This window comes from Rutidosis leptorrhynchoides, chromosome 1, assembly GCF_046630445.1.
Source record: "Rutidosis leptorrhynchoides isolate AG116_Rl617_1_P2 chromosome 1, CSIRO_AGI_Rlap_v1, whole genome shotgun sequence".
In the NCBI taxonomy this organism is placed as follows: Eukaryota; Viridiplantae; Streptophyta; class Magnoliopsida; order Asterales; family Asteraceae; genus Rutidosis; species Rutidosis leptorrhynchoides.
The window spans coordinates 20,833,610-20,846,851 of record NC_092333.1 but is presented as its reverse complement, the minus strand read 5'-3'; the positions used below and the strand labels follow the sequence as shown (position 1 = coordinate 20,846,851).

At 35.5% G+C, this 13,242-nt stretch overlaps 1 protein-coding gene across 1 annotated transcript in view; it reads right to left on the bottom strand.

The window, feature by feature from the left end:
* The window catches only part of LOC139846812 (disease resistance protein At4g27190-like), a 38,718-nt gene extending 28,899 nt beyond the window's left edge, over window positions 1–9,819 (bottom strand). The window contains exons 1-2 of the mRNA XM_071836380.1: window positions 7,177–9,819; window positions 6,797–6,991 (exon numbers count right to left, since the gene is read on the bottom strand). Of these exons, the coding sequence (XP_071692481.1) occupies window positions 6,797–6,991; window positions 7,177–9,819 (2,838 nt within the window). The remainder of the gene's footprint in view (window positions 1–6,796; window positions 6,992–7,176) is intronic.
* Between the last annotated feature and the right edge of the window lie 3,423 nt (window positions 9,820–13,242).

The following is a 13,242-nucleotide window of genomic DNA, read 5'->3' as shown; positions in this document are numbered from 1 at the left end:
TCTTACATGGCATATTTATCAAGGAAACGTTGCATTCACCAAATCATCACCACGTATCTTATTTTGACTGCATTGTCAACGGAATTACTATTGTAAACTATTATTTACGGTGATTGTCTATATGTAGAAATCATCAGATGTCGAAAACCTTTGATTTAAATATTCATTTATGGTGTGCCTTTTCAAAAGAATGCAATGTTTACAAAACGTATCATATAGAGGTCAAATACCTCGCAATGAAATCGATGAATGACGTGTTCGTCCATATGGATTTGGAGCGATCGTCACAACTTGGGTTTTGCGAACCACGTGTATATGGGAAGCAAAAGAAGGTGACTTTTGGGAAATCGGGGAACGCACCTAAGTTGGAGAAATTGGAGCTCGTTCATACGGATGTGTTTGGTCCAACCAATGTAGAATCACATGGAGGTTCTCGCTATTATGTTACCTTCATTGACGACTCCACTCGAAAGGTATGGGTTTATTTTCTTAAAGCTAAATTCGATGTATTTAATACTTTTGTGAAGTGGAAAGCTATGGTAGAAAATGAAACTAATTTGAAAGTCAAGTGCTTGAAGTCGGATAATGGAGGGGAAAATGGTAGTCTTGAGTTTAAAGACCATTGTGCAAAGCTCGGTATTAGAATGTTGAAAACGGTACCGGAGACACCGCAACACAATGGGGTCGCCGAAAGTATGAATCGTACGTTGAACGAAAGGGTTAAGAGTATGAGACTACATGCCGGTTTGCCTAAGTTGTTTTGGGCAGATGCGGTTAATACGACGGCTTATTTGATAAATAGGGGACCCTCAACACCGTTGGTTTTCCGAATTCCCGAGGAAGAATGGAAAGGTAAGAAGGTGAGTTATAATCACCTTAGGATCTTTGGGTGTAATGCATATGTGAAGACTAAATATGCGGATAGAGACAAGCTTGAAGCTAAGTCAAAGAAGTGTATTTTCATAGGTTATGGGTCGGATGAAATGGGTTATCGTTGTTGGGATAACGAGGCTAGAAAATTTATACGTTCTCGTGATGTTACCTTTAATGAAGATTCGGTCTATGGCAAACCGGAAATGGGGAGTCCTAAATCAGGTCATTTTACTTTTGACGATGTTTCTATTGATAATCTTGCAGGTTCTAGTGGGAGTACGGGTAATAATGAATTGCCATTTAACGATGAGGCGTTGGAAAATGCTAATGATGGGGATGGTTCGGAAAGCGGTGACGATTCCGAACATAGTGCGAGTTCTAGTGATGAGGAGGATACAAATGAAACCGGTCCAACCATTCTAATTACTCCTATACTAAGACGCTCGACTAGAGTGCCCAAACCTAATCCTAGGTATTCTCCATCAGCAAACTACTTGCTCTATACCGAGAATGGTGAACCCGAAAGTTACTTTGAGGTAAGAAAGACAAAAGAATCCATACAATGGGAGCTTGCCATGAAAGAAGAGATGGGGTCACTCGAGAAGAATAAAACTTGGTCACTAGTGAAGTTACCTCATGATAAAAGGGTGTTGCAAAACAAATGGGTATATAGTATCAAGAATGAGTTGGATGGCAAGAAAAGGTACAAGGCTCGTTTGGTAGTCAAAGGCCTTCAACAAAAGTAAGGGGTTGACTACAATGAGATATTTTCACCGGTAGTTAAAATAATTACTATTCGTTTAGTACTTTCTATGGTTGCATCCGAAGACTTACATATAGAGCAACTAGATGTGAAGACCACATTCTTGCATGGTGATCTTGTTGAAGAGATCTACATGAGGCAACCTGAGGGCTTTGAGGTAAAGGGTAAAGAGAAGTGGGTTTGTAAGCTAAAGAAAAGTTTGTATGGATTGAAGCAAGCACCTCGGCAATGGTACTTGAAGTTTGATGACTTTATGAAGAAGATTGGTTTATTAAGATGTGAAGCGGATCATTGTTGCTACTTGAAGAAACTCAAGTCTTCTTATATAATCTTATTGTTGTATGTTGATGACATGTTACTTGCAGGTTCCAACATGTCCGAAATCAACAAGTTGGAGGGATTACTTTCCCATGAATTCGAGATGAAAGATCTTGGTGGTGCTAGGCAAATACTTGGTATGAGTATTGTGCGTGATCGTGTGAAGGGTACTCTATACTTGTCTCAATCCAAATATTTTGAGAAAGTAGTAGAGAGGTTCAACATGGAGAATTCAAAGGCTCGTTCTATGCCTTTGAGTAGCACGATGAAGTTATCGAAAAATCAATCACCAAAGACGGAAGAAGACAAAAAGGATATGGAAAAGGTTCCATATGCATCAGCCGTGGGTAGTGTTATGTATGCCATGGTTTGTACAAGACCCGATATTGCTCAAGCAGTGAGAGTTGTAAGTCGTTATATGTCTAATCCGGGGAAAGAGCATTGGGAAGCGGTCAAATGGTTGCTTCGTTATTTGAAAGGTACTTCTAATATGGGATTGTGTTTCACTAAAAACAATCTCATACTTAGGGGTTATGCGGATGCTGATTTGGGTGGATGTGATGATTCGGGAAAAAGCACTACGGGTTATGTTTTCACAATTGGGAAGACGGCGGTTAGTTGGATGTCTCGACTACAAAAGAGTGTTGCTTTGTCAACCACCGAATCCGAATATATGGCTATCGCAGAAGCTTCTAAAGAGCTTGTTTGGTTGAAGAACTTAGGTGAGTTGGGTAAAAGACAAGACTATTGCGTTTTGTATTGTGATAATCAAAGTGTGGTTCATCTTGGGAAGAATCCGGTGTTTCATAGTCGTACGGAATACATCAAGATAAGGTATCATTTTATTCGACAACATATAAATGATGGTACTTTATTATTGGAGAAAATCCTTGGTACGAAGAATCCTTTTGATATGTTTACTAAGGTGATTACGACAGAGAAATTGAGGTTTTGCATTACCTCAATTGGTCTTCTCATGACTTGATGAGAGAAGACCCCAACTAGAGAATTAGAGAGCCTATGTTACAAGATTAACAAGTAGTACTGAAGACCTTTTATCGAAAGTCTACTAATCCGAAGTATGTGTTGAGCGTGCGTGTCCCAAATAGAATTTGGCGGTAATTCGAAGGTGGTTTAATGTTCTTGGTTAGATCATTGATATGAATGGAGTTTTTTCAAAGTCTCCAAGTGGGAGATTGTTGGAGTATGGAGACTTTTAAACAAAGACAAAAGCAGAAACAGAGTCCAATGCGGCGCATCGATGTAGTACACGGAGTGCAAAACCATTGAGCACGAGATTGGAAGTTTACAGAAGTTCTGTTCCAGGATTGAGCTAGTGCGCGGTGATATGTGCCCGGCGCGCACTCACATGATGCGGCGCATCATGGTGAGATGCGGCGCATCACCTGCACACATGGGATCCGAACTTGATTGATTCAATTAGCACTTTAGGTGCTTAGTGGGCTGCTTTACACCACCAATTGTGGCTGTGATCATGCCATTGATGGGTGTAAAGCTTGGCTAGTTGGCCACATGCAGATTCCTTGAAGTTTCTAAGTGTTCTTGTAATCTCTATAAATTGAGCTCATTATATCTCATTGTAATACACCACAAATATTCAGTAAATACAATCTCTAGTTGGTCCGTGGACTAAAGCAATCACGACGATTGCATATAACCACGTTATCTCTTTTGCCAATTTACATTTCTTGCATTTATAATCTTTCGTTCAAGTGGGTTAGTAATCTTGTAGAATTACTATCGGTGAGTGATCTTGTAGAATCACCTTTCGTTCAAGTGGGTTAGTAATCTTGTAGAATTACCGAGTGATCTTGTAGAATCACTTGCGTTGTTTTGGGTCCTAAAATCCTAACAATTTGTTATGTACATATAGTGCTGTTGTGTTTTGTGTTTCAGAGCATTGTAGAGCAAGCATTATTTATGCTAAAAGGTTTGATTTTACAATTTTTTTTTGTCTTGTGACTGACCAACTTATCATCTTTTATTTATAAGGCATGTTGATTTTTGTGGTTACAGTCAAATTTCAGCGTATCAACGATTTTGTCTCTGATGTTTTATAACAATGAAATCTTGAATGTGACATAAATACTATAGATGAAATTTAACAATTCTTTATTTAGAATTGTATAGTATTATTTTACCATTTTTATAATTGTTATTGCAGTGTGATGTGTAATTATTTTCTTACTAATAGTTTTCATTTTCATAGGTACTTACACAGTTACACATTATATCTTAATGACACTATTTAGTCAATGAAATTATCAGATTATTACTGTTGGCTTATGGAGAAATAATACGTGACTAAATTACGTGTATACTTAATTGGTTCAGAGTAAATTACAGATTAGATAGCAGGCTTTCCTTGTGTGTTTCAAATAATGTAGCTTACTACCTGATTATCATAAAGTGAGTTTTTTTTATAAAAAAAACTCTGATCTTATAAATATAGTTTGTTATTAATTAAAAACCTATATTTTCAATTGAACGTTTTTATTAAAGACTTTAATTTTGTGCTGCATATTGTGATAAACTAAGTGTTGTTGTGAAGTACACTGATAGTATGTCTCATCCAAACTAATAGTCACTTGTGATTACACTATAATAGTCCCCTTAAAAGTATCCGCGGGATTTATTTTCTGAAAGTCAGATTGCCCGAGGAAGGTTTTACCGACCCGTGTTCAGGACCCAGGTCCGTCCACCTGCCCCTCGGGATGGTTTAAGGTTCGGATCCCTGTAACGCGGTTCGGATCCCTGTAACGCGGTTCGGGTTTCCTGCCCAAAAGCGTGTGCTTGCCTGGCAAATGAGAGTATTCGATGCCAACAACTTGCCTTTAAAAAATAATAGTACACCAATATGCAATCAGTAGAAAAAACTATTACTCTTTATGTTCCACTATTGAAATCTGAAGCTCCATATTTGAAAAGTATCCTAAACCTATGTTTATTATTGCATCAGCATATAACGTTTTTCAATAACGCTGATTGCTTTTTCAAAATTATGCAGATTCCACCAACTGAATGTTAGTAATTGCAGGTGCATAACCTATCTTTTTATACAACATTGCTATTGTGTTTATTTTCTTTACCCTGCAATCACAATATTGCATTTAAGCTATAATTAGTTTCTGTCATAGAGTTGCACTTTTTTGATCTTTTGTATTAAATGGTTCTTTACTAAATAATAATTGTATCTCTGTTGTGGGTTACGCTATTTTGATAGGTATAGTTACCATGGAACATCCTTTGAGCAAACATATTGGCGCTACCCTGCATCTTTTATTGATAGGTTTGTAAGTATTATAGTATTTACTTATATAATTTATCTCATATGCACAAATGCATGTACGTAGTTCCTTTTATAGTTTGTAAGTTTTATACTATTTACTTGTATAATTTATCTCATATACACAAATGCATGTACGTGTTAAATGTTTAAGATTTAGAGTTGATTATTTATTTGTTAATGGCGTTGACTTTTTTTTTTTTATAATGAAATCTGATGTAACTTCCTTCAACAAAATTGAAGAAATCTCACAAAGGGAGCCAAATACAGTATTCATTTCCTTTTATCAATATAAGGATCTGTATTATGTGACCTCATATTATTTGATTATAGTTTGTCATAATTTAAATTATACCTTCATTTTAGAAACAAAACATGTGTGAAAATGCATACCATTCTGGTGCAAAGCAAAACCCCAAATCTGTAATCTTTGATTGTGATTTTACTATTTAATAGTATTTTTAAATAAACATATACCATGCTATCTTACAAAATTTCTTACACGTACTGCTCATCTTCACTCATGCCTACTGAAAAAATAAAACATGCCCACCTAATTTATCTATAAGCTTATTAAGAGGCAACAAGATTTGACAACTACAATTAATTTAGATAGGGTTCAATGCTTGAACGTCTTGGTCAAACACTACCATTGTTCGTGTCAAAGTTCTTCTGGGATGCCTAAAAGTCACCGGGTTATTTCTTTCATACGGCGGTATTAATTGGTTTGCTATATAATAACTTATGGTCTTTATATGTTGAAATTCTTCCCCTCATTTGAGTATTGATCATAGACTAAAAACTGTATCTATATGTAACTAATGATTTTAACGATTTTTGAGCTACCGTGCGTCCGTGCAATGCACGGGCTATATATATATATATATATATACCCTTTGAAGTAACAAAAATGCATATGATAAAATTCAACGTTTCAGAGATTGATATTGATATTGTAAGAGTGCAAATCAAAGTTCCACATCGAATATGGAAAGAAACAAATGTATGCATATAAGTCTAAGGGGAACTCCCTCTAATACCCAATTAGTTTTAGAGAAAGGAGAGACTATTCGGCTTATATTGTAGGACATCTTGTTGGGCTATCGATCCTATTGGTGGTATCAGAGTCAGGCTAGATGTGATGGACGACGCAATAGACGCACCCCTGAGCACACGCAGCAACGTGGCGCACCCCTCTTTCGCGGCAACAATAAGTCAATCATGGAGCCTTGTATCGAAAGTCTCCCTGATTTCAACCTAATAAGGTTGAAAGTTCCGAGGTTGTGGCGGTAAAGGTTAGACCGGAGGCCCAAATGGAGTTGGGTTTGTAAGAAAATGCAAACTAAAGTCCTACATCGGATATGGAAATAAACAACTGTATGCATATAAGTATAAAGGAAAATCCCTTTAATACCAATTGATTTTAGAGAAAGGAATGACTCTTGTCCTTATATTGTAGGACATGTTATTGGGTTATCGATCGTATAAGATATATGGAGGAAATGAAATGAAGTGAAACTAGAAATCATTCATACCTGGCCATTTTTAACCGGCAGTTTACCGAGTAATCGCATTGGATTGCATGGAAATACATTCACAAGAGCTTCACAATCATTTGCCTCAATGTGTCTCAACATGGAAGTATTTTTAACATCCTCCAAAGACGACCATATCTCCTTCAAGTTTTTCATATCCTCCAACATTAACTTCTCCAAGTTTGGAATCACAGCCTGCACAGTAATTAAAGTTTTACTTTAGCAAAAAAAAACAAAAAAAAAAAACAAAAAAAAAAAAAAAATATATATATATATATATATATATATATATATATATATATATATATATATATATATATATAAAGATGCTTTGTAACAACAAACTGACTTTTAACTTTTGAAGATCAAATTAAACGTACATTTTTCTTCAATAATGGTTGCATTGTTGCAGATATTTCATTATTTTCAGAAAATATGCTGGCAACATTTGGAAGTTCTTCAAGTTGCAACTCCACAAGTTGTGGTAACTCCATCACATCGTCAGTGTCGGTAAAACTTACAAACGATGGTAAGTCATCCAATTTCAATACCTTTAGCTTGTGAAATTTAATCGCCCTGACTTCACTAGTCTCATCTTGTACCAGATATTTAAGATCTGGACAGCTAATTACTTCGAGACACTCAAGTTTCGTCAAACTACTTGCCACATTAACTGTGAAAATGCTTGTCAAGTCTGCACAATCATAAACCACAAGGGCTCTTAAATCCCTGAAGGAACAGTGAAAAGGATGCATCGAAATATGTTCAAGAGAACTCAAATCCTTCACACTTAAATAAAGTCTCTCTGTTTTCTTAAACAACTCATTAGCATTGCTTTCTAAAAGCTCTTGGAGGCTAACAATGAATTTCAACGTATTTCTAAATGAAGCTGTATCACCTGTATTATCAATCCAACCTCCTTGACAACCCATAGATATCTTAAACCTTTGGAGTTTCTTAAAGGAAAATTTTTTGGTCTGGATAATACCCTTACAGAAGTCGACCTCTAATGCAGTGAGTTTACTTGAAAGCATCTGGAGTCCTTTACAACTGTCTTCCGTCAACATATAAGAGTATAGAAGACCACCTCTCATGTAGAGCTCTTCAAGTTCATTTAAACTTTGAAAGACACCATCATCAATACGAAGGTTTTCACATCCACCCAAATCTAGTAATTTTAGCTTTTTCAACTTCCCTATGGCAGATGGTAGCTTCGTGATTACACCAGCTAAACTGAGTACTTCCAAGTTACTGAGATCTCCGAGAATAGATAGATCCGTATCATGCATCGATCTCCATGAATTAAGACAGAGTGTTCGAAGAGTGGTCGAGCGTCGCGGAAGCAACGATTGATAAATTATTCCCTCGTACGCCACCACCTGTAGTTTCTCCATTCCATCATAAAAATCTTTCGGAAATGCACGTAAAAGATATCCATCGAGTAGCTTTAAAAGTGCCAGGTTTGGGTGATTAAAATCTGCAGGAAACTCACGCATACCTGTGCACTTCAATAAAATTCTTTCATAAGAGTCTTTTGTAAGCTTCTTTGAAATATCATCAATGTCAACAAGCGAAGCTTGCTTAACATCATTTGAACATTTTTTTAAAATGAAATCGTTAACGAGATCGTGCATTTTGACACATCCTTCGCGATCACTTTCAATCAACAAATTTGCACGTATGAGAATGTTCACCCAATGGTTCATCCGACGTCTTGCTACTGAGATATGACTCATATCCTTGAAAAGCCTCAACCCCCATCCGTACATCATCAATTCCTCTGTAGGAATATCATAGTCATCGGGGAACAAGCCAATAAGAAGAAAAACTGCTTTTTCTTCATCTTTGAGATTGTCATAGCTCTTCTTAAAAACAATAAAAGTTTTATCAAATACTGAAAGTTGTTCGTTCTTTATACTAAACAACATATCTTTCCATTCATCCTTTGTGAGGTTTCCGTTGAGCAAAGAGGCAACGGTATGTATGGCAATGGGCAAACCCTCACATTTTTTTACGATATCTTCTCCAATCTTATAGATTTCAGGATCACTTTTGTCGGTTTGACTTGTTCCAGCAATTTCCCAAAATAAATTTAGTGCCTCTGGTTCTTTTAAAAGACGTATACTGAAAATACTACTAACACCCATCGAAGTGCACACACTTTCATTTCTTGATGTGAGTAACAACTTGCAGCCTTTTGGCAAAGGATTCGTTAATCCAATATCTTTGAGATTCAATACGTCCCAAACATCATCCAATATGACCAAATACTTGTTACCATGTTCTAAAAAGCTCTTAAATCTGTCATGGAGACGATCTGCTCTTGTTTGTATATCCGTATCCGTGAGAGAACCACCGGTGTACTCTGCAATTTTTCGTTGAATATCAATCGGTTTTGCCTTTTGCCCAATACCCACCCTCACTACCTTAAAGAATGTATTTCTGCGCAAGACAGCATCCCTTAGCTTTTCCATCATTGTGGACTTCCCTACACCACCCATTCCACATAGAGCCAGCATTTGGGTCTCATTGTTTGGTTGAAGGCGTTCCAATACATCATTGAATATCTTTTGTCTAGACGTCACGACGTTTTTGTTAACATCATAAGAGGTGGATGGACCTGAATAACTACCAAGACTTCTTTTTATGTTGGGCCATTCGATGTCGGCTCCTTGTTGTATGAGATCATCTAACGTGTCGATAATATCGGAACATTCTTTCTGCAATTGGAAATTCAGCATATTTACGAATACTTTTCCATCGGTAGGAATACTTTCAACTTTTTCCCTGACATCTTCGAATTCATTCAACCAGGGGTCTACATGGCTACTAGGTTCTAGATCTCTTGCATATTGTGAACGCTGTTTTTTCTCAACTTCAGTTTTGGTGTTCTTCAAAACTTTGAATTTTTTACCCATCTCCTTAACATAGTTCGTGCAACATAAGTGGAGACCCAAGTATCTGATAACGCGGTCCTTCAAATTTCCACCGACAGAAGAAATTGCAGAACTCAGACATTCCATTTTTGAATTTCTTTATGAATAATCTTTACTTTGTGAAACCTACAAAAGAAATACACAAATCAGCGATTCTATACTTCTATCTATGCTTCATAATAAAGATCCACCAACCGCAGCAATAGCAGAAAAATATCTTGAAAACAAATTTTTTTTTTTTTAAATTCCAAAACACAAAGATTTCAAACATGTGTTCAATATTTAATTGGAATCATTTCGATAATCTATTTTTAAAATAATAAATATTCTATTATTCCGATATTTTAATTTTTTCCTTTAAGGATAATCACATTTAATAATTTAATAATCAAAATCACAATAACAATCATGTGAAAATAAAATTTAAATCACAATAACTATCGCAAGCTAGCCGAGTGGTTTGGACCCATGACATCCTTGCAAGAGGTGTCAGGTTCAAATCTTGTGGTGGGTAGAGAAGGGTTGGAGGGAAAATCTTACAATTCTTAATTTCCAGATTAAGAGCTTTCAAAAGGTATTTAAATAAGAGATATTAATCAAAATGTCATTTTTTTAAAACGGATGACAACAATTTCCCCCAAATTTATTTATTTTACAAAAAGAACCCTCACAATTTGCAAGAAAAACCTTGAGTTTTGTGAATTGCGGGTATGCTTTCAGGTCGCGACTTGCATTATTCGGTCATGACCAAGAAATTTTAGGTTACGGTTTAGATTTCTCGCTCATCACAAATCGCAAATTTGCGTTTTGCGAGCTGCATGATTTTTCTCATGACTTAGAAATTTTTTGCCGCAACCTGAAATTTCTCAGCCTTGACCGAAAAATGCAAGTTGTGACTTGAAATTTCCCGGGCATGACCGGAAGGAACTTGTCGTGACTTGAAATTTAAGGTCAAGACCTAAAATTTCTCGGCGATTATATGGGGAGATGCAAGTAGCGAAGTGTAATTTTTCGATCATGACAGGGGAATTCAAGTCGTGACCTTAATATTTCTCGGTCATTTGATCGTTCCATATTTTATACTCACATTTGTCTTTGTGACGAGTTTTGACAAGAGTTTAATGGTGAAAAAATGGTACTTATGTTTTTGTCTTTGTGACGAGTTTTGACAAGAGTTTAATGGTGAAAACATGGTACTTATCTTACTTTTAAGATGTTTGAAGGTTGGAGAATACCTTATATACTAAAACACATCCAACTTTTGGTCATTTGAGTAAATGAAACGATAAAACCTTGAGGGATTTCAACATGTATAAAAGCTCAACTTCCAGGGTAAAAAAATGTAAGTTTTCAGGGTATAAAAGGTAACTTCAGGATATAAAATGTAAAGTCGAACGCGCGAAAAATGGTTAAAATGAAGGAAAGGTCATAATTTTGTAAAGGAATATACATACGGTTCAAAACTATATGTATACGGCTTTGCAATTTTGAAAATTTGATCAGAGCTGTTTGGGGAGTATGTATACGGTTTCTTTATACTACGGTTTATATTTCAAAAGAGTATACATACAGTTTCAGACAATATACAAATGTTTTCTAATTTTGGCCGCTTTTTGATGGATGAATTTTAGGGGTTTTTGGCTTAGGGGACAAGTTATCTGTCATCTATAAATAGGGAACCCCTAATCCATGAATTTTATCATCTCATAACTCAAATTTGGAGCTAGAAGTTAAACCCAAACACTATCACACTCCAGTTTTCAAGATTCAAGGCTTCTTCATGATTCTTCATCAAAGATTCGTCATGTTCATCATCATGAGCATGCGAGGCTAATTCTATTTTCTTTATTCCTTCTAATGAACTTTTAGTGTATTATTTATTCATAAGTATGTGTGTGGCTTGTAATTTTACAATGATAGTCTTTTGATTTATAATTATGTAAACATTCAAGTGATTATTTAATGCAAGTTTGTTGATTTTGATTATTGCAAGACGTGTTATTGTGATTTAACAATTGTGCTTGATTCACTAAGTGTTAATTTAGATTAAGTATAAAGACAAGTGTTTAGGTTATATAATCCTGCCCAAGGTAACTACTTTAACGAATTTAAGAATTCATGTATATGTGATTTTAGATAATAACTTGATAAGCACACATGTTTGTTTGAATGAATGATACCTAATTGGGATTTGGAAGGAATAAAGGATTTTAATCCATTGATTACGACTTCTCTTTAATTACTTGTTTTATGTTTCTTGCTTAAAACTTAAGTCTTTTAATTACTTTTTATTTATTTTTAATTACAAAACCAACTCAAAGAACTACTTGCTTTTAACCACAATATCCCGTGGAACAATATCCCGTGAAATGAACTCTGCTTACTCTTAATAGTTAAAGGTAATTAGGAAAAAGAGAAATTGTATGAGTTAATACACGTGACCAACGAAGATGATGCATGGTTGGAGTCCAAGTTGAGGATAATAAGAGATGGTGAAGGTTCTCACAAAGTGAGAGAAGGGGGAACCTTCTATAGGCCCGAAATGAGCTGAAGTAGAAAACGACTTGCGTGCATGATTCGGAAATAAAAACTACACGAACTATGTGTAGAGTTTGTAAGTCTTCTTTATTTTATTTCTATTTTATTTTATTTATTTAGTTTAAATGAACTTTGTGGGTATCTTAACTGCAAACCCTCACGAGAATTCACTCATCTATCCAAGGCAATTGGGTGGTTTAAAAGGCTTGTTGCATATGCTAAATGCAATCGTGACCTCTACGAAAGTGAGCTACATTAGATTTTATGCTTCTTTTTATTTTTGTTTGAATAAGAGTATTGGAAGGAAGGGAATTAATAAGATGATGAATGTTTGATTATTTGCATTGTTTTAGTACCAATGGAGAGCTAGCGATACCCGGTAATAATTTTCTTTTTCTTTTCCTCTTTTTAACTTATGCTTAAAATATTTTTTGACATGCATACGAGGTCGTAGCATGATTTAAGTGTGGGGGAGGCGAAATTAAATTGTTTGGGTTTATAACACCCTGCTTGTTGTATTTTTATTGAAATTTTTTTATGAGTTGTTGTGAATGATGATTTTAGTGAATAAAAGTAAAAGCCAAGTATTTTGAATATTTAAGCATGTTTACTTCTATTATTACATGTTTGCATGAAGAATGTTTTAGGTGCTATTGATATGAATTGTAAAAGTTTTGGTCAAAAACAGACCTTAACTTTCTTTATTTTTGAGGGTTGACTCCACTATTTCTCCTAACAAGAATAGTGTACGCGCCCACCTACCTTACCCATTTTTTGATGCATTGTTTTTTAATGAACATGCTCAACATTCGGAGGAATGTATTCCAATGATGAATGGAAATCCTACCACTTCATGCAAATTCTTTTGTAGGTCACATGATTAATTTATCGTGTTATCTGTTTTAAACAGAGGTTGTATAGCATGGTTAGAAATCAAATCATGTGCCATACCCAAAACTTCTAGGGCAATCT